General features: G+C 40.6%; 2 protein-coding genes across 3 annotated transcripts; both read left to right on the top strand.

Annotated features, from left to right (window-relative positions):
- The first annotated feature begins 3,784 nt into the window (after positions 1–3,784).
- On the top strand, positions 3,785–10,751 carry LOC130137141 (uncharacterized). Its single transcript, XM_056307905.1, has 9 exons — positions 3,785–3,928; positions 5,284–6,906; positions 7,090–7,316; positions 7,401–7,733; positions 8,396–8,642; positions 8,868–8,996; positions 9,081–9,296; positions 9,448–9,571; positions 10,211–10,751. Exons 2-9 carry the CDS (start codon positions 5,356–5,358, stop codon positions 10,447–10,449), a joined length of 3,066 nt encoding a protein of 1,021 aa, XP_056163880.1. The 5' UTR covers positions 3,785–3,928; positions 5,284–5,355; the 3' UTR covers positions 10,450–10,751.
- Positions 10,752–13,782: 3,031 nt separating this feature from the next.
- LOC115690404 (phosphatidylinositol 3,4,5-trisphosphate 3-phosphatase and protein-tyrosine-phosphatase PTEN2A) lies at positions 13,783–20,752 on the top strand. 2 transcript variants are annotated; one of them, XM_030616736.2, is made up of 14 exons: positions 13,783–13,980; positions 14,327–14,516; positions 14,638–15,145; positions 16,362–16,463; positions 16,546–16,602; positions 18,072–18,137; positions 18,265–18,441; positions 18,548–18,634; positions 18,732–18,796; positions 18,866–18,942; positions 19,409–19,455; positions 19,559–19,689; positions 19,775–19,844; positions 20,028–20,752. In XM_030616736.2, the coding sequence occupies exons 3-14, from the start codon at positions 14,702–14,704 to the stop codon at positions 20,535–20,537; spliced, it is 1,833 nt and encodes a 610-aa protein (XP_030472596.1). In that variant the 5' UTR covers positions 13,783–13,980; positions 14,327–14,516; positions 14,638–14,701; the 3' UTR covers positions 20,538–20,752. The 2 variants fall into 2 exon arrangements, with proteins under 2 accessions (XP_030472596.1, XP_030472595.1); XM_030616735.2 differs by lacking the exon at positions 14,327–14,516.
- The last annotated feature ends 772 nt before the right edge of the window (positions 20,753–21,524 follow it).

Here is a 21,524-nt window from a genome sequence, read left to right on the forward strand (position 1 = left end):
GAAGCCCCCTCCCCTTCAAATCGCGACCCCTTCATGTGTATCTATATGGAATAACTAGGTTTAACTCTAATTAGTCGGGCTTTTCCTAATAATAGGATTAATTCTCATGGGCTTGTCAAAATTAAGCTCAAAGCTTCTTAACTCTAATGGACTAAACCCAATTAATTAAGGTCCAGAACTCTCCTCTTATTAACGTGATTTTAGGCCATTTATCCTCATGCATTGGCCGAACTTCCTTGATGTGCGAGCTTAGTCCACGTGACTATTTCATGCTCATTTACCGCCAGTACGATTAAATGTAATTAATTAAAATATGTTCCTAGAACTATATGATAAAATTAACTGATTTTTGCTAGGGGCTGGAATTGGTCCATAATTTTCTATGCACTTAATTCTAAATGAATTGGCCAAAATGTAAGTGTCAACGGATATAAGAACGCTTTATTGTCGACATAATCTTCTCACATTCCATCATATGTTCTTGCTGTCGGATAGTCATGGCTTCTTCCACTTCCATTTTATAGACTTGCCCCCTGGACTGTCGACCACGATTGCTTCGATTATGGAATTGACTTCGAGCTTCATCTTCACCGCGGATTCGATTGCCTCTATGAATATTTAGGAACTCCTCGATTTTATCTTCAACTATCAACTTCCTAAGCGTGTTGTCTTCATGGAGGATCACAAGGATGATAAGTGTGCATCACTTTCAGCACGACTTAGAGAATTGGCATCAGCGATTAAGTCGTTGGGACCATATAAGACGGATTCCTCCAAATTCTACAGCAAGGTGATTAAAGTTGATGGATTTGATGAAGATACCCTTTAAACGGTCTTTGACTATCTAGTGGCAAATGAAAAAATGGGAAAGGCATTCATTATGAAGCGTGCAAATCTCCAAAGAGTATGGATTGAGAAATTCTTAAGAGAGCATAGTCAATGATACTTTGTTTCTAGTTTTGTTTTCAAAGGAAGTCTTCCTTCTTTTTATTTTATTATTGTGAGAATTGCCATGTATTGTTATCGTATGATACTTGAGATCCTGTTAGCTTGAAAAGAAAGGTTAAACTTCTATCACGCAACACATAAAAAGTAAACTAATTTCTTTTTTCTATTAAAATACTTATTTCTACCATAAGGAAAAAGAAATGCTGATAAAAAATTAATTTCTCTCATGCCCTGAAGAGACCTGAGAAAGGGTGATAGAGTTGGGAAACTAGGCACGAACAACGAGGCCTTTGACTCGGCCTTGAGGGACCTGGGCCCAGCCTTTATGTACTTAGTGTCCTGGCCCAACTGACCAAGAACCCGAGCACAGGTGTCGGGATTCCCGTGCCCAAGTTCCGAGGACTCTGGTCCAAACGTCAATGTCTAGCATGTGTAGTCCTTATATCACATGAATAGTGCATGTCTTATATAGGAAAATAAAAGAAAGTTTTCATTTCCAAATAACGGAAAATGATTTTCAGTTCATTTTCAAATTTCAACCGAAACACTGAAAAACATTGTTATTTTCGTGAAAATGATTTCTTGAAACACAATCTAGAGATGTCAAATTTCCGCAAGACAAATGGAGCCTAAATCAGTGTTGTTTTGCATCTAGTCAAGCAATCAACTTGAACAAATCAAAGATTTATTTCAGCATCTGTTGTCCACAGAATTCGAGAGAATATGGCTTGCTAGCTGGAACCTTTGCTTGGATATTGGCGAGGATGAACATAGAACTTCAAAGGGTTGAAAGCAAAATTGATGTCGAAAGTCGGAAAGGAATATTTACTTAAAAGCTGTGGTGCAGCCTTGCCACATTATGCAATATCCATATTGAAAATTCCAGTATCTATCGAGCTATTGAATAGAAAAATGCGGCTTTTAGGTGGAAAAACAATGTTAAAAAATCTAGCCTGCATTGGAGGAAATGGAAGCATTAAAACTCAGAAAGGATAATGATGGGATTGGATTCAAGGACTTGATCACCTTAATAGGGCAATGTTGGTGAATGACACAAACTCCAACCTCACTGTGGAGTCACATACCAGAAAGGTTTTTATTTTCCTCATTATGATTTTTGGCATGCAGGGAAGAAATCTCTCCATAGTAGGGCTGGCAAAGCTTAAAATGGGTATAGAAGAGCAATCTCCCATTCTGTTATGTGATCTGTAGAAAAAGGGGGGAAAATAAACATTTGAGAGAATAAGTGGCTTCAAAGAAGAGTGATTAGGGGGGCCAGCAACCAGGAGAGAGCCTCACAAAGTTGCTGACTTAATTATTAGGGATGATGCTCAATGGGATGAACAAATTCTGCATAACTAGTTTGATGAGTAAACAGTGAATGAAATCCTTGTAGTTCCTATAAGGACTCAGTTTGCAGAAGATAAACTGGTATAGAACAATACCGGGTCGGGATGTTATACAGCGAAGAGTGGCTACAACAGACTCGGAGAGGAAATCGATAAACCAAGTCACGACTTGGCTCCGGCCTCTCACCAGACACCACGAGCTTATAGAATAAGGTATGGCGGGTGAAATCCATTCCAAAATCAGGTTTTTCTTACGGGGTGGATGCTAGAATGCACTACCAACAAAAGATCGCATTTTCGAGAGGAACGCTATACCTGAGCCTACCCATTCACTATGTCGGCAACACACCGAAACCATTGAATAAGTGCTCCTCCTTTGTCCCTGGACGAAGCTTGTCTGGTCAGATCTAGCTCTGAACATCAAAATATGGAGTCAAGGGTTGGCTCTTATCTTAAAATCAGCTCATTAAACTCACCTTCTTCGACTTACTGGGGGCAACCCTATGGCTCATCGGAGAATCGGAGAAACGACTCCCATCTTCAGAAAGCAAGGACCAAATCCAAGAAATCTCGTGGGACTTAGCCCTTGCAATGCACGACAAAATCATGAAATGGACCTCAAAAGACATAAAAAAATTTCAAAGAAGAGAGATTCAACTCAGATCTAGCAACCTACGAAAGAGGATGTACTGAAAATCAACATCATTGGTTCCTTCGCCGAAGGAACGACTCGAGGTGCCTGGCTGATGGTTTTCGCTCGATCTGTGAAGTAGCCAGGACCACTCGATTAGAAACCCTGGCTCCTGTGGGAGCCCTAAAGCACCTCGCCTTGCGAAAAGAGAGAGAGTTTCCCACTCGAGTCAAATTGTGCTGATCTAATAAACAGACTATCAAGCACAGATCACCCCGAAGTGGGAAGTCAAAGTGCTTATCGAAGAAAGCCGTGATCTGACATTGACAATTGTCGGGCATTCAGTTGGCTAGTTGTTTAAGAGAGTTTAGTGACGGATGGGAGTTGTCGATCCGCTACAAATCCCATGAGATTTTTTTTTATGTTGCGAACCATATTTCATGTATTCTCAACTTTTGCCTTAATGAATGAAGGAAAATATTTTCCGACCCCCGGAAAAATAAATTTCTCGTCCACGCACGCTCAATCGGTTTTCTTTCATTTGGAAATTCATAATCGTTACACGCAATGGAGAAACAAACTAGGCGTGCCGCGCATAGCTCGCGAATTGCAAACAAGTCCCCAAAAAGGAAAAAAGTTCCAAAGAGGAGGAAGGCCCACAAGTCTCTTTGGACCGGGCCTGACAAACAGGCCCGGCCCGCTATCTCACCGACCCGTGTCCGAATCTCGATTCGGGTCGGTTCGGATCGGGTCCCTCTCTCGGGCCCTCGCCCGCCACCTATCCAAGTCAAAGCTACGCGAAGATGCGTAAAGCGATCGATCTGGGACGCAGAGAACTCTCGCGAGAAGAAAAAGCGAAAGCCGATATTCAGAAGAAGGAAGCAGGGGAAGGAGGAAGGAAGGAAGGAAGGGAGGAAGAAGGGGGGCGCGTGGCGCACGCAAGAACGGCTCCTAGGGTTGTCGCGTCGATCCGGCCGTCTTGCTCCCTCTCGGATTCTGGGTACGGACGAGCTTGGCCGCGTGCTCTTCCCGAGCTCGTCGCTGGTTGCCCGATTTTCCGGGAATCTCTTTTTTTGTCTCTTGCTTCATGTTCTTTGTGGGTTTGTCTGGGTCTGATCTGGTTACGGACCCACGAATCAATCCGAGTGTCCTTGGTCGCTGCTCGAAGTAAGCGCTCTTGGTTTCGCTTTCGCTGCGGGTTTTTTTTATTATTTTTTTTGTCGAATTTGCTTGTGAGCTCCGTTGCTGGGTATTCTTTCCGTGTTTCTTGATGAGGGTCTGGGTTGCCTCGTCGGAATATGGGCTGCCGCAGTGCATGGCGGATCGGTTTTCGTCTCGGGTGAGGCCGGGGCTGCTGGTAGATGGTTTTGTGTGATTGTGGCATCGGAACTGCAAATCATTTCGTGATGAGGATACTATTGATCTGTAGGAGGCTCGGGAAGATTTCCCTGTGTAGTTTTGCGAGTTAGATTATATGGGTCCTGGCGGATCTTTGGTGGTAAAGCAAGTTTGATTGCGGTGATTAGTTATCAGTTGCATGCTTGCTTGTAGGTTGCCCATCGTTCTTGGAACTTTTGTAAGAAAGGGTGCATGACTGTGCTTCATGTTAAGGAACATGTCGGGGTAAAAATGTTTCTCTTCAAATGGTTTCCTTTGAAAGTCTTCAAATGTTTTGAGTGAAATTAGAGCAACAATGAAAGTCCAATTTCTTGTGATTTTTACTGGGCATAGACTGCCTGACAGCAGTACTCATTCCAATGACCTGTTCCAAAGGCTGATTTCTTTTCCCGGTCATGTGTCAATCCATTATTATGTCTTGATGGCAGGAAAAAGGAAAAGTTCTGGTACATCAAACTAAAAAAGAAAAGTGCAACAGATCACATTCTAGAAGAAGTGGGGAGAAGGAAAGCTAGAGATTGGATGGGCATAGGATTTTATCTCTCCATTTCTTTATTGTTGTATAGAATTTTTCTGGGAACTTGTCATTCTCTCTAATTGTGTACCTTTCTAAGCAGTTTTACTCATCCTCTATTGTCCAGGGGATGGTACAGTTTTAGCTTATGGTCCAGTTGTTTCTCTAAAGTTTTGCAATTCCTTTCTCACTGCTTAGATATCAGAAATCCACCTTCTTGGCTTCACATATCTTTTCACCATTTACATTTTTTTATATTTTTTTGGCATCTTAAATTTCTTATGCTTGTTTGTCTATCCAATTTTTCTGTTGATTTGAATCTGGTCTAATTGCCATGGATAGGATCTCCTTTTTATACTGGGATTCCTAATCTGCCTCCCTAATTTTATTATCATCACTATCCTGTGGCTTAGTTACCCACTATCTTCATATTTTCTTTTCAGTTAAAGCAGATGATTGTAGTTTGAGCTTGGGGGTTGCCATCTCTGGTTTCCTAGTCAGTTGCTCGGATAACAATGGTTTGGTTTAGGACAAGTTCCAGTGCAGCAAAGCTTGTTGTCAGGAGAGCTCTCTCTCAAGGTAGATCCTATGTGACGAGATCACGAATTCTTCCATCACAAGAGCGATGTTTCCATGCTACAGCTTTTAGACCAAAGGCACAATCTGCTCCTGTCCCACGCCCTGTTCCGCTCTCAAGGCTTACCGATAGCTTCTTGGATGGGACAAGTAGCGTTTACTTGGAAGAGCTTCAAAGGGCATGGGAGGCTGACCCAAGTAGCGTCGATGAATCGTGGGACAACTTTTTTAGAAACTTTGTGGGTCAAGCAGCAACATCTCCCGGCCTTTCGGGGCAGACAATCCAAGAGAGCATGCGTCTGTTGTTACTTGTGAGGGCATACCAAGTAAATGGTCACATGAAAGCCAAATTGGATCCTCTGGGTTTGGAGGAAAGAGAAATTCCAGATGATTTGGACCCTGCTCTTTACGGGTTCACTGAAGCTGATCTAGACAGAGAATTTTTCTTAGGGGTGTGGAGGATGGCTGGCTTCTTGTCTGAGAACCGACCAATCCAGACATTGAGGTCCATTTTAACCAGGCTTGAGCAGGCTTACTGTGGGAGCATTGGCTTTGAGTATATGCACATTGCTGACCGCGAAAAATGCAACTGGTTGAGAGATAAGATTGAAACACCAACACCTATGCAGTACAATCGCCAACGACGTGAAGTTATTCTTGATAGGCTTATATGGAGCACACAATTCGAAAACTTCTTGGCCACCAAGTGGACAACGGCCAAACGGTTCGGTCTTGAAGGTGGTGAAACTCTAATTCCTGGGATGAAGGAAATGTTTGATAGGTCAGCAGATCTTGGGGTTGAGAGCATCGTCATTGGAATGCCTCACAGAGGTAGATTAAATGTTCTGGGGAATGTTGTTCGAAAACCACTCCAACAAATATTTAGCGAGTTCAGTGGCGGTACAAAACCGGTGGATGAAGTCGGGCTTTACACAGGTACTGGTGATGTGAAGTACCACCTGGGTACTTCCTATGATCGACCAACTCGGGGTGGGAAAAGAATACATTTGTCATTGGTGGCAAATCCAAGTCACTTGGAAGCTGTGGACCCAGTAGTGGTTGGTAAAACTAGGGCGAAGCAGTATTACTCAAATGATGTGGAGAGAACAAAGAATATGGGTATTCTGATTCATGGTGATGGTAGCTTTGCTGGACAGGGTGTGGTGTATGAGACTCTGCATCTTAGCGCCCTTCCAAATTATTCCACTGGTGGGACAATACATATAGTTGTAAACAACCAGGTTGCCTTTACCACTGACCCAAGGGCTGGTCGATCATCTCAGTACTGTACTGATGTTGCTAAGGCATTGAATGCCCCCATATTTCATGTGAATGGTGATGATGTGGAAGCTGTTGTTCATGTCTGTGAGCTTGCAGCAGAGTGGCGACAGACTTTTCATTCAGATGTGGTGGTTGATTTAGTGTGTTATCGTCGGTTTGGACACAATGAGATTGATGAACCGTCTTTCACTCAGCCCAAAATGTATAAGGTCTGCATCCCATGAGAAGTGTTTCGGTTCTTTTATATTGTTGAGCATCACATGCTTTGATTCTTTGAATTTCAGTGAAGTCTATATATACCTGAGTAAATTGTTTTCCTCTACCACCATGTTGATTTTTTTCTCGTCTATTCAGGTTTGTAAAATTATTTTTGCGACTTTTCTTCGTTTCAGGTTATTCGAAATCATCCTTCAGCTCTTGAGATTTACCAAAAGACACTCTTAGAGTCTGGGCAGGTTACCAAAGAGGACATTGAGAAGATACAAAGCAAGGTTAATACAATACTCAATGAAGAATTCCTCGCCAGCAAAGATTATGTTCCCAAAAGGAGGGACTGGCTTTCATCTCACTGGTCTGGGTTCAAATCACCTGAACAGGTTTCTCGCATCCGAAATACTGGGTACGTTCTTCGGCATTGCATGCATACGTAAAATGATTTTGTTTACCAACTTACTGTTCTAAAACTTTTTCTGCTGTTATTCAGTGTGAAGCCAGAGATTCTGAAAAACGTTGGCAAAGCAATTACAACTCTTCCTGAAAACTTTAAGCCCCACAGAGCAGTGAAGAAGGTCTATGAACAACGAGCCCAGCTGATTGAAACTGGGGAAGGTATTGATTGGGCGGTGGCAGAAGCACTTGCGTTTGCCACACTACTCATAGAAGGTAACCATGTTAGGTTGAGCGGTCAGGATGTTGAAAGAGGTACCTTTAGTCATCGGCATTCAGTACTTCATGATCAGGAAACTGGGGAGCAGTACTGCCCTCTTGACCATGTGGTGATGAATCAAAATGAGGAAATGTTTACAGTTAGTAACAGGTATATGCTGCTGCTAGTTCATTCTCAAGAGTTAACTATTCTTTCTTGGACTGCTATTGGCTTCTTTGTCCTTTTTTCATGAGCTGTCCTTAATAAAGTGTTTTCCTAGACCTTTTGGAGCCATTTATGCATATTCTCTGACGTAGACAAACAAGGAGAAGCTCCTTGAATATTAAAATTTCCGTTAACTGACACAATGCAGATCCCACTCTATATACATGTACTTTATCTGGAGGATGAACTTTTTCTAATAAATAGGAGTATGAGAAGCTTCATTTGCTGCTTGTTTGAGATAGCTGCACCATTTAGTCATCTAGATGATGCCTGTGTTTCAGGCTGTACCTGAAGATTGCTTGTACCATGTATTTAGGTAGTGCTTTAAGCTTCTAGCTGTGATTTTTCTTCACTACATGTGGTTCTGAATATATGTGACTGAATTTGATGTAATGCCGCGCTTAGAATGTAAGTTGGTTTTAGCTATATGTTCATCCTTTCCTGTTTAGGTTAATGAACACCAAACACTGGTCCATTACGATGAATTTCTTTTTCCTTTCACTTTAATCCTTCACAGTAAAATATGGGACATAAGCAGCTCTCTAAATAACAAATGTTTAGGCTGCTGTCTAACCTTTTTTTCCTTTATCACTTTCTCTTATCAACAGCTCACTCTCAGAGTTTGGTGTTCTTGGGTTTGAATTGGGCTACTCTATGGAAAATCCGAATTCCCTAGTACTATGGGAAGCTCAATTTGGTGACTTTTCCAATGGAGCTCAAGTAATTTTTGACCAGTTTTTGAGTAGTGGGGAGTCTAAGTGGCTGCGACAAACTGGGCTTGTTGTGCTGCTTCCTCACGGTTATGATGGCCAGGGCCCTGAACATTCAAGTGCACGTTTGGAGCGATTCCTTCAGGTATTCATCTGAAAAGCATGATTATTGTATGACCATTATATATTTCTTGCTGCTCAAAGGCTCAAGATCTACTTTCTGCTAATTTCTTGTGGTTGAAAGAATGAGAATTATTCAAATCTCTCTTTCTCTGTGCACACACACACACTCACCCCTCACACTTGTAGAATATGTGTTTTTTTTTTGTATGCATCTTTGGTTAATGTGTGGTTATGAACTTGATGGCAGATGAGTGATGATAACCCGTATTTGATACCTGAGATGGAGCCAACTCTCCGAAAGCAGATTCAGGAATGCAATTGGCAGGTTGTGAACACCACAACTCCTGCTAATTACTTCCATGTCTTGCGAAGACAGGTCAGTGCAGCTAGGTGGTTCATATTCCTATTTTTGCTCAAATTACCATTCAGTAGTATCTGAAGCTATTGTCAATTACTGTAGATTCACAGAGAATTCCGTAAACCTCTCATTGTAATGGCTCCTAAGAACTTACTTCGACACAAGGAGTGCAAATCAAATCTATCTGAGTTCGATGATGTACAAGGACATCCAGGTTTTGACAAACAGGGCACTAGATTCAAGCGCCTCATCAAGGACCAGAATGATCACTCAGATCTTGAGGAGGGCATTAGAAGACTGGTTCTTTGCTCTGGAAAGGTATCCCCCGTCTTTGCTTTTCATAAATCAGTGTATAGTCTGATAAGTTGTTTCATTATGTGTCACGGCTGGTAAAAGGATAAGCTACATGGCATTGGTCTCTTTGCCTAAGACATTTTAGTCAAACGTTATCTGAATTATTGGACTGCAGATTTACTATGAGCTTGATGAGGAGCGTAAAAAGGTTGGTGGAAAGGACGTTGCAATCTGTAGGGTGGAACAGCTGTGTCCCTTCCCATATGATCTTGTCCAACGAGAGTTGAAGCGATATCCGAGTATGTTTTCTTAACTTGCTAATTTTAGTGCAACTAACACTACAAACACATATGCCCTTCGAATGTTAGAAAATTTCTCTATTTGTTATAAGTATTTTATTATCTGCTGATTAATAAGCTTTAGCTTTACTCTTACCTTTGTTGCTTCACCACTTTACTTCATGTACTCACTAGATGCCCGGACCTTACACCTATCCTATCACATTCTTGTGGATGTCACATGGATGCATCCCAACTGAACTGAATAACAGAGAGTGGATACATATGGTGGAGCTAATGTAGAATTTTTTAGCAGCAAGAGCAAAATTTTTGTTCAGTTTCTGGCAAAAACAAAGAATGTATTGATGTAGCGAGAGTTTGGAGCTGTGGATGTCTGGATGCCACCCTTAGCCCCTCCTTTTGGTGATAGGGTTTTATCATAATATTAGTTCTGGACACTGCATTTCCAAGGGTCCTCCGTTTCAATTGACTAATTAGTAAACAAGAGCACTTGTGATCTGTTTCCAGGAGCCTGTCAATTGCGCAGTCAATTCATATTGCCCCTTCACCCCTGAAAGATTGCACAGTTGACAATACTACTTCCCTGTGTTATAAACCCTGATCCTGATGATTGATTGAGCCTGTCTTTTTTCTCTTCAGATGCGGAAATAGTTTGGTGCCAGGAAGAGCCTATGAACATGGGTGCTTACAGCTACATTGCACCCCGTCTCAGCACTGCAATGAGAGCACTGAGCCGAGGAACTTTCGAGGACATCAAATACGCCGGTCGTGCTCCATCTGCCGCCACAGCTACTGGATTCTATCAGGCGCACGTTAAGGAGCAGACCGAGCTCGTGCAGAAAGCCCTGCAGCCTGAACCAATAAACCATTCATTTTAGAGCTTGTTCTACCGGAGACCGAGGGACTAGCAAAAAGAAGAGTTTGTGATGAAGGGTACAGGAATCCTCTTTTAATTTCTTATACTTGAAAATTCATTCTATTTGCTATTTTCTTCCTGATATGCCTGTTGTGGGCGCCTTGATATTTCCGGACGAGTGTGTCGCCGTCGAAGTTTTCTATGCTTGCTCTATATACTGCGAAAAGAGCGGTATTGAAATAAAACTGAGATAAAGCCGCCAACACTCCATTGAGATGCATTATGTCGCAGTTTTCTTTATTAATGTGGAGATAAAATGCAAAAGGTCTCTCTCTCTCTCTCTCTCTGGGGATGCGCGTGCGCGCCAAATCAATCTCCGAGAAGTGTAAAGACAAAGATCAGTGCTGTGTTTTGTAGTATTATATCTCAGTTTGTTGTTTCGTTTTTAACAATATATTTGGCAATCAACAAGTTTAGTAACCCTTTCCTTACTAGATAAAGTGGTGTCTTGACTTGATTGAATCATTTAGATCAATCCTATACAAGGTTATCAAAGAAGCTTAATCTTAAGTGTTGAAATGGGCTATAAAAGTGACCATTTGGATGATCAAATGGGCTATAAAAGTGACCATTGATTGCTCAAAAACTAGGTTATGGTGCTAAAATATTCTCAAAATGTTGCCTTCAAAAGTCCTTAGAATGTCCAAATTAACCAAATGACCTGCGCCAGTTAATATCTTGTGGATCCATGTTTGTGAGTTAGACAGCCTACACTTCTTGGCAGAAGCTGAAGAGGAACTAGATCCAAGCTCCGTAGATACTGGTTCTTATGTCCAAAAAAAAAAAAAAAGATACTGGTTCTTCAATGAGACTCATGTCTGATGCCCAAGGGCAATCATAGCCGTTGGATTTTCTGGGGCTCGTGTCATGTGGGATGGGACTTAGGTCCGGGTAGAGTTTTTTCACTCCATTTCTTTTATGAAAAATGAATGATTTAGAAAATATTATCTTAAAAATGATCGTTTATGTCGCATGTCATCAATTAGAATACAACGAAAATAAATCCAAACTATCTCTTGAAATTATTAATGAAACAAAGTAATATGTAAAAAGCATAAGGGTGAACTTATTTCCACCCCAAATTTGTAACCACAACCATTTATTTGAACGTTGTGTATTATGCTTAGATTTTAGAGACATCGAAGCATATGTTTAACCAATAAATGACATTGTTCATAAGAAAAATGCATTCATAACGTAACCTAGATTGCTAGAAATTGTCCAAGTTAGCGTGCCATATTGTACGGCGGGGATAACTAGACTCTACATCAACAATTTTTTACAATAATTGGCAGAAGAATTATATTGGAATTTTGCGCAAAAGAATTAGGACAACATTGGCAGCATTGGAAAGTTTTTGATTGAATTGGTATATGCACATTGAATTTAGGACTGATTTATTAATCATCCCCACAAATTACAAAAGCTCCCCCTATATTATATAACAACCATAATAACAGCAGTACCAACAACAACAATAAGAAAGTACTTCGATGACAATTATTAATTACATAAGTACATATATATATATGTACTTATGTAATTAATAATTGTCATATATATATATATATATATATATATATATATATATATTAAACCCCACCAACAATGGCAATAATCTCAGAATTTTGAAAATATTATGGGTGACCCCTAAACTTTGCCATCATTGCACAATAACCACCCGAACTTTAAACAGTTACAGATTATCTCCATAAACTTTGGCACAGTTAGAGAATAGTCCACAAACTTTGAAAAGGTACAAATTAACCCCTAAATTTTGATTTTCGTTGCAGCTGCTGGTTTTCTTGTCTGCATAATCTTTAAGTGTTAATTAAAAATAGACCAACTCAATCTTCTTGACAAAATAACCTCCGCTAAGTTTTCTTATCTCCATTAACCATGCATCACTCTTTGTTTTCTTAACTTGGTCAATCACGTGGTAGGCGTTATCTTGGTTGAAAAATTTGGGTTAATAGATTTTTATGTAACACTTAACTACTATATAGACGGGAAAAGCTAACGACCGCAGCAAAAATCGAAGTTCGGGGAATGATCCGCGAATTTTTCCGAGTCCGCAAAATTATTGCATACCGGGTCAACGTTCAATAGCGTAATCTATAACATTTGAAAATGCTAAGCCTTGTTTTCGCAATGACGCCAAAGTTCAGAGGGACATCGATTAATTCTCCAAAAATTTTGTGAATAGTCCGGAAATGTATTCCATGAATATATAAGGGATGAAAGCAAGAATAGGTCTTGTACACTGCTCTGATGTTGTCTTTGATCTGTAATTTTTAACCAGTTTGGTCCTCCTGAGTGTCGATCCAACTCAATCATAAGAGTCACTGTTTGCCTCTGCACTTATCTGGGCGATGGCAAGCACCTCATCGTGGCTGCACACGCTAGGGCTAGTCGGCCGTTGTTGGCGAGGAGGGGCGGCGGCGGCGGCGCCGCTGCTCCCTCCCTTTCCTCTGACTCTTCGCTCGTTTTGTTCTATCTTTTTTTTCTTCTTTTTTTAAGGATTCGTCTATTTCGCGAAAATTGAATAAATTGGAAAACATTCTCCTAATACATGATCACTTGTATGCCTTGAAATAATCATTTAATAAAAAATTTCATTATCGACAGCAAATTATATCTAAATATTTTCGTGAACGATGAAATTATTTGTTCGTTTATTCATTTTCGTAAGCGACACGAGCGATTTTTTCCCGCAAAATAAACGGCGCCTTTTAATGTTACTAAAATTCTAATGTGGCTCTCGCCCCGTCTCAAAGTAAGATTAGTTAGCAGGACCAAATTGATTTACAGACCAAATCGATCAAGATTAAAGTTTAAGACTTCATCTCTTTTACGAAAAATGAATAATTTAAAAAATATTTTCCTAAAAACGATCCTTTATATCTAAATATTTTCTTGGGCGACGAAAATATTTCAATTTCGTTCAGTTTTTATAAGCAACACAAGCGATCTTTTTTAGTAAAATATTTTCCAAATCGTTCGTTTCTCGCGAAACAGGCTTAGCCCAAGGACTAAATTGAATATCGAAGGAGAAGATGAGCACAAAGGCTAATTTGCGAAATTGCCCCCACGGATTGCAAAGATTTTCGTTGCAGCCGGCATCCGAAGTTTGTAAAGAGAGACCCCCCCGTGGGAATTCCTGGCGGCCGGGGGCTCCACGAGCCGTCCGATCGCGCGCCACCCTCGCCCGCAGCCGTCCATCTCATCTTCCTCTCTTCTCCCCCCTCGTCGTGTGTAAACGACACACTCTCTCTCTCTCTCTCTCTCTATCGATGCTCCTCGTCCTGATCAAGAACACGGTTTTTTGGGTTTGACCTCCGCAGCGAAACCGCGACGTTCCACCACCGCTTTCCCCGCGACCCCGAATCGAGATTCCTGCAGGTCCCCTCCCCGCTTCGTTCGCCGGAAACACCAGGTGGGTCGTCGCCGCCGCCGCCGCCGATCTTGGCCCCGTATCGTCGAGCTCGTGGCGGTAAGCTCCGGAATGCTTTGGATTTCGCGCGGTGCGTCGTTTGGATCTCCGTTTCTTGCTTCTTGTTTCGAGAGGGTCTCCGTTCGCTCGTGCTCTCGAGCCGCGCGCGCCTTGTGGGTTTCGGTGAATATGGGGGTGATGGCAATGATCCCGTTTTGGGGGTGGGCGGAATGGCCGCCCGCTGTGTGGTTTGGGGATTGGCCGAGCTTGGGTTTTTCTTGGCTTTGGTGGAGCTGGAATGGGTGTTGGCTAGTTGCTCCTGTCTGTTCAGTTTCAGTGGGGCTTGATTAGTGTCTTTTAAACTGTTCGTTTCTGTTTTGTCTTCTCCAGATTGCCTTTTGGGTAGGTTTTGGGGATCTGCATTGGTGGCTGTTGCTCTTTGGAACCGGTAAAGCTTTCTGGGTTGCTTTATTTTTCCACCCTAATTAATGGGAAATCCCATTTGCAGTCATGGGGAATATGAAGGACATCAAAGGGTTCATCATTGATTGTACCCTCGATGGTTCTCGATGCTCTTATATAGGAAATTTAAATAGGTAGCCTGGCTCTGGCATAATTTTCTTGGAGGTTTGCTTCTTTGATGTTATGTGATCTGAAGCATTGTAAAAGTGTTCTCCATTAGTATTTTCTTCTTTCTTCTGACTCTCAGTTGTGCAGGGTTACTTGCTGCAAGCGACGGTGACATCTTCTATGCTGAACTCTCATATTCTTCCAAGTTTCCATGGAAAGCGCTAAGACTGGTGAAATGGACAAGGAGTCAGCTGATGCGTCCATTCCCGCAGCAGCTAGTCATGTGGAACCTCCTCCTGTCATTGATCCCGCACCAGACAGTTCTGCCCGAGATGGGTCACCTCGGCTTTCTGCTGCTGGCATTTCATCTTGGGCTAAAAATTTGAGGATTCCTCAGTCTCTATCAACTGCACAAGATGACTCCGCCGCTAGCAATGGTGGTAAATCCACCTTTGCACGATTCACTAGTGGATTGGGGTTACGATTGTCTCCAAGATCTCCTCCAGCGGATGACAGTATTGGTAGTCCTTCAGCAGCACAGCCTGGTTTCATTGGAACAATCACTAAAGGGTTGGTTGATTCCTCCAAAAGTGCGGTGAAAGCAGTTCAAGTCAAGGCTCGTCATGTTGTCTCTCAGAATAAACGTAGATACCAGGTGTCATAGTGTTGCTTTCACCTTTTATCCTAATTTGGTTTAAGACTTTTCTATTCGAGTGAATTGGCTACATCTATTAGTGCGTGCACCCTAGGACCTTGTTTGCGTGATCTGACTATTGTTCTGTTAGCTCAAGCTATCCTTTTTGTCCTGAATTGCACTAACAAGCCAGTTTATCATGTTATGTGGATCCATTAATTCAGATCTTGCACTTAAATCGGGGAACCCATTTAAAGTCGGAAAAGAATTATCCTCACTCGCTAGCTTTAGAACTGTACAGTGACAAGTGTCTGGTCATCTTTTTGGGAAAATGAGTAAGTATGGCATAACATACTCTTTCAGCTCTTGATATTGTAGGTATCGTGAAATCAAAGATTTCATACTTATTACAGGATTTCTAAAATTGTTACTTTCCATGGCAATGCATATGCACATATTGAAAACATTTTTCTTGTATGAAAACATATATCTCCTTTGTTTGTGGAGTCAAACAACTGATGTAAGATCTCAACATTCTTCATTTTTCCCTTAAAAGGCTTAAGTTCTAAGATGAAATCCTTGGATCAGCAACCTAGTACATGCATGTTGAAAGTTGGAACTGCATTTCATAACATGTGGATAGTCCCTCCTGTCATCACAGAATTAGAGCGCCACATCTTATGTCAGTGCACCAGTCGGTCATCACACTTTAATGCTAGGGGCCGTTTGGTTTATGAAAATGTTTTCAGTTTATTTTGAGTTTTCAAAGTTCTTGAAAATATGTTTGATCCGTGAGCATTAAAATTTTCAGTTGGAATGAAAATTTTGAAATTTTGATTATGTTGTTTCCACAGTTCTCCCTTAAAATGAAATTTGTTAAGCCTCTTATAATTAAGAAAAACATTTTATCAAAACTTTAGAAAGACTGTCCATCAATAGGCTATCTCATATGAATGTTAATCAAAGAGTTAATTTATAAACCTTGTATTCTTTATTATTCTTTTCAGGTTCAGCTTATACTCTTGTCAAAATAAATAAAAACGAAAAAGATAATAGAAAAGCAGGGAAAGTCTGCAACATCTGTAATGCTTCGTGAAGCTTACAAAGCTTTGCTTTCACATGAAGCTTTGTCTCGATTAAGCATTACCAGCCTTGATTGTAGCTGTGTGGTTTGAGTGTTCAATTCTTATAATAGAAATAAAATGTGAATGAGCTTGATGTTGTTCTTTCTCTTCAGGAAGGAGGATTTGATTTGGATATGACATATATCACTGAGAACATCATTGCTATGGGTTTCCCTGCTGGGGATATGAGCTCTGGTTTCTTTGGATATGTAGAGGTAATTGAACTATTTCCAGTAAAGCAAGTGAGTACTCTTATATCAAGTTGGTTATTGTTGAAGTTGTTACACGGGTGTGCAGGGGTTCTATCGCAATCATATGGAAGAAGTGATTAAATTTTTCGAAACCCATCACAAGGTAGGTAATTAGTCAAAAGTTTATCTGATAGTCTTATCGGAGGCTAATCATGTTATGAGGTCAATGTATTTCAGTTTTCAATTATATCAGCCAATTTTTGCTGTCATGGTGTAAAATATGCAGTCTTGCCTCTAATTTGGAAGAGTTGCACCTCTTAATTCTCTGCTGTGATGTGTGCATTTCTCTTAATGGAGAATGCTGGTAGACTACCAAATTGGGAATGAAGAATAGATTATTTTATGGATTCAGAAGAGAACTGTTTTTAGCTTACAGTACTATAAGATTGGGTAGCAGGAATAGCATATCTAAAAGCATCCATGATGTTAGCCATCTTTATGTCTTGTATGAAGGAGTATTATTTCTCTAGATGTCTGTTTACCATTAGATATATCTTCACTTATCATTCATCTCAGTGAAGCTCGTAGTAGAACCAATCAGAGGAGAAGCTGCTAAGCTATGTGTTGCAATCACAATTACGGATAGCCGAATACATTGGTCCCCAGTAGTAGTGATTTTGAAAGTGAATTACTTATATGGTTGCAGTGCAGAAACAATCATTGAAATTTGATGTAATATATCGTCTACTGATGTTCTAGGTCAAGAGAGTTTATGTCTAAACATGTCTGAATTAATCATGTATTGGTCTTTTAGTTGCACATAGACATAGTAGAATTTTTTAGCATATTATTAGCAAGGAATGTGTTATTTTCTTCTTTTTGTTCCACTTGCCATAAAAAAAAGCATTCTAGGTCCTTGATCTTGACATGAGTGTGCATACTAGATTTGCAGTCGTGGAGTGCTGATGATGGGCTTGGCAGCTTATTAGTTGGCTTCCTCTTATTTTTTCAGACCTATACTAGTGCTTGGAGACCTAAATGGGTTTATATCCTGTATACTTTTACTCTTTGGCCACAAGCAATTGCTACCATTACTCCTCTGTACGCGACAAATATGCATTAATATCCAAATAGTACACCGATACTTCCTGTACTTTGATCACTGCTTGCTGTATGAAGATTCTCAATGCATGTCAAGATGAAGTATAGTATGCCTCTTTGGGCCAGCAACTTGAGCTTATGGTTGTCTCAGCTGGTCTATGAGGTTGATGGAGTAATTTATTGGCTTAAGGTGCACCTTATCTGGGCTTCCTTGTCATTAAGAGAGGAAGTAAAGTATGCTTCGGCATAATAAACAAGATATTTAGAGAGCATTACTGATTTGCTAAGATCTTTGGGGTGGTAACATAGTCATATCAATCAGCAATATCACAAATCTATGAAGTAGCATATACTGAGAAATATCTATATTCTCATCTTTTCAGTGGGACTAAAGCGCAAGTTCTGGTAAAATTTGTCCTTTTATCTGGTCATATACTTGTTATATGTTGGCTTTGCTAGTCAAAGCTATAACTATTTCTGTGACTAATAGGTTATGAAGGCTTCACATACTTTTGTTGTCTTCTTTTCCAGGACAAGTACAAAGTATACAATCTTTGTTCTGAAAGGCTATACGATGCATCATTATTTGAAGGAAAGGTGTGTTTCAGCTGGTTTCTTTTGTTGATAGGGTAAATGGGGTAAAAGAATGCGGATGAATCATAAATATGAATAAACTAAGATATGCTGGTATACTCAGTTAGTTATTTTGGGGTGAACTTTTCAGGTTGCAAGTTTCCCATTTGATGACCACAATTGTCCACCCATTCAGCTTATAACATCCTTCTGTAAAAGTGCCTATGGATGGTTGAAGGAGGATATCGAGAATGTAGTGGTTGTACACTGTAAGGCAGGGATGGCTAGAACGGGGCTAATGATTTCTAGCCTTCTCCTATATTTGAAGGTATGACTCCAAAAGTTGCCATGATGATGACATACAGCTAGTGTTATCTTTAGCGTAGAATACACTGGTTCATATTTTTCGTTCATTTCTTGGACATTCTCTTCAGTTCTTCCCAACCGCTGAGGAGTCTATTGACTACTACAACCAGAAAAGATGTGTGGATGGAAAAGGGCTTATCTTGCCAAGTCAGATTGTGAGTTCCTTTCTGAATTAAGATTAGTGATACACTTTGGTCAATGTCCGCAACATCTTTCATTCTGTTTGATAATATCATTGTATTTTCTTTCCAGAGATATGTCAAGTACTTTGAACGTGTTTTGACATACTTCAATGGAGAAAACCAGCCTGGGCGAAGGTATGTTGCTGATCCTGGATACTGCTTTTGTAGTTTTCCAACAGATTCTAAAGATCAGCTTTTCTGCAGGTGCATGCTTAGGGGATTTCGTCTCCACAGGTGTCCTTATTGGATCAGACCCTCCATAACAGTCTCTGATCATAATGGTCTGTGCTGGCCCGTGTGCCATCTTTATTCCTGCATGACCAATTCGTGTTGTAAAGATGGAAAATGATATTGTAATACAAAATATCTGATCTTTGGAGTCTTTATATCTTGGGATGTTTTTTCTGTTAAAGATAACTAAATTTGATGTTTCACGCATAGTACTTCGTAAGTAAGCTGTGTGCAGCGAAATACATTTACTTCTGTCTTTTCCTCATGAACAGCACAATATCACATCATTGTTATTCTTGTTGGGACATAGTAAAATAATTTCATGATCAAATGTTTCTTTTGGCTATTGATATGTGGTTGACTTTGGAAGATGGCTTTTCTTGAAATGAAATTCTGTTTAAATCTACTGTTGAAATGAATGGAATTTTGCCCTTAAATGGCGTTATAATCTCTTCAGCATTCTTGTACGTTGGCCTAATTGCTTAAGTATTTACTATTGTATCTCTCGCTCTCCAGATATTCTATTTACCACTAAGAAGCATCCAAGAACAAAGGATCTGTCGGTAGGTCATAATAATTTTTGGATTTAACTTTTCCTCCTGTTACTGGTTGTTTTACTGTTGCCGAAAAAAGTAGTAGTTATTAATATATGCTTGTTTTGTACAGCCTGAAGATTATTGGTTCAGTGCACCAAAGAAAGGAATTATGGTGTTTGCTTTGCCAGGCGAGCCTGGTCTGACAGAGTTGTCTGGGGATTTCAAGGTTCATTTCCATGATCGCCAAGGAGATTTCTACTGGTTACATTCCGTCTCCCTAGTGATATATGTTCTCCTTTGTGTTTTTCTATGTTTGGAGCTCTCTAATCGAACTTATTTTGTTCAGTTGGTTAAACACAACGTTTATGGAGAACAGAAAGATCCTCAACACCAACGATCTTGATGGGTTCGATAAGGTAATCAACTCTTTGTAGTTATCGTTAGAATTCCTGTTTCTTTCTTTAAAAAAAGTAAGAACTAGAGAGTGATGATCCAGCTTGCTCGATGCATTCTGCTGGCCTTATTTGCTCAGCACTTTAAACAGGCGAAGAATCATCCATTTAGTGTTAACATGAGGTTGGTTGGCATGAACTTTGCAGAGGAAATTACCTTCTCCCGGGTTCCAGGTTGAGATTGTGCTGGTGGATTATGATGGTGCGCCTCCAACCCAACCCTCCGCTCAAAGTGGGACCAAGACTTCCAGCGCCGCCTCGGACACTGCTCCTGCATCAGTTGTTGGCGCTGTAGCTGCTTCTGATCCCCGTGAAAGCAAAGACCCAGGAAGCAATGATAAAGATGACGTGTTTTCAGACAGCGAAGCAGAGGAAGCCGGTTCTTCTAAGAGCAAGCGAAGTCAACCGGCATCTTCAACTGGCGAAACTGTCACATCTACTACCCCCGCTTCAGAGAATAAAAGTAATGCAGATCAAGTAGCTAATGTGACACGTGCAACCGAGCAGGTCTCTCTCGGAAACTCGGGTCCCACCCCGCCAAAAAGTGATGTCATCCCCAGCCCCGAGTTCTCCACTTCAGAGAGTGAGTTCAAGGCTATGGCGGCTGATGCTTCTGTGTTCACGTTTGGTGATGAGGAGGACTACGAGAGCGACTGACCAATGGTTTGGTCATGCTGGTAGTGAAACCTCTGTGCGGCTATGTACATAGATTGATGAACTTAAGCTGCAGATTCACTGTTTACAACTCAAGCGGTTGATATTCATTTCTGTTTGATATTGTGACATTAGTTCCTGTTTCTGTCTGGGTCATTGTGTTTCTGTAAATCCAAAAGAAATGTACAATTTCAGGTATTTTGCTCTGTTAGCTTGAATTCATCCATTTTATGTCGGGGGATTCACGTGAAAAGGGTAACGCGATAACTTTGTAATGTCATATGGTATACTTCTTATCGGGACGAAATTAAGGATATCTGGGCCAACAAGCATTCATTTTGCAGCAACAGATCGAAAGGTTGACATATTTTGACCATTTTGCAAAGTACCGAAAAGAGGGAATGAGTGCCACTTGCCCCTTCTTACTCGAATCAGCATAAGCCGGTGGCTAGTGATGCTTTCGGACACTGGACTCTCACCGTTAAGGATGAATTAGTGTCTATGATGCATGTTCTTTGAGAAGCCAACATGTCACATTTGAGGTTTTGCTCATCTTAAACACAATAAAGCCAACAAAATTCCTGGATGATACTTGCGTTAGGTCTAGATGTATACTCAATCTGACAAATGCTGTATTCAGAAGTTTACTGATCATGTCAAGGTGCGAGATTTGACAATAGAGGCCTGCAAAACTTACAATTTTCATTTCGAATCATCTCAAATGCAGTTCATTAGAGTCTTCAGGGCAATAATTAAGTCATATGGATCATCTACCTATAGAAAGAGCCAATGAAACTCTGCCTTACTTTCAGAAGTATCAGACTAGTACCCAAGAATAAGATCACACATCATTTGCAATCATACTATTTTAGTTTAAATTGGAAATTTTTGTCACATGTTTTTGATGTATATGAATACAACCACATAGAAAGTTCTGGTAGGGCACTAAGTTTTCAATTTGTTATACAAAATGAGTTACTTAAAAATGGG

The sequence above is a fragment of the Syzygium oleosum genome, unplaced genomic scaffold (genome assembly GCF_021117445.2).
Source record: "Syzygium oleosum isolate NSW1041296 unplaced genomic scaffold, Sole_v2.1 Sole_v2.62, whole genome shotgun sequence".
NCBI classification, from domain to species: domain Eukaryota; kingdom Viridiplantae; phylum Streptophyta; class Magnoliopsida; order Myrtales; family Myrtaceae; genus Syzygium; species Syzygium oleosum.

Excerpts from the sequence above, each read along its gene's own strand:
- LOC130137141 (XM_056307905.1), top strand. The coding sequence starts at position 5,356 with ATGGTTTGGTTTAGGACAAGTTCCAGTGCAGCAAAGCTTGTTGTCAGG. Across the intron at positions 9,297-9,447 it reads TGGTTCTTTGCTCTGGAAAG|ATTTACTATGAGCTTGATGA; the intron begins GTATCCCCCGTC and ends ATTGGACTGCAG. Across the intron at positions 9,572-10,210 it reads AGAGTTGAAGCGATATCCGA|ATGCGGAAATAGTTTGGTGC; the intron begins GTATGTTTTCTT and ends TTTTCTCTTCAG.
- LOC115690404 (XM_030616736.2), top strand. The coding sequence starts at position 14,702 with ATGGAAAGCGCTAAGACTGGTGAAATGGACAAGGAGTCAGCTGATGCG. Across the intron at positions 18,943-19,408 it reads AACAGTCTCTGATCATAATG|ATATTCTATTTACCACTAAG; the intron begins GTCTGTGCTGGC and ends CTCGCTCTCCAG. Across the intron at positions 19,845-20,027 it reads ATCTTGATGGGTTCGATAAG|AGGAAATTACCTTCTCCCGG; the intron begins GTAATCAACTCT and ends TGAACTTTGCAG.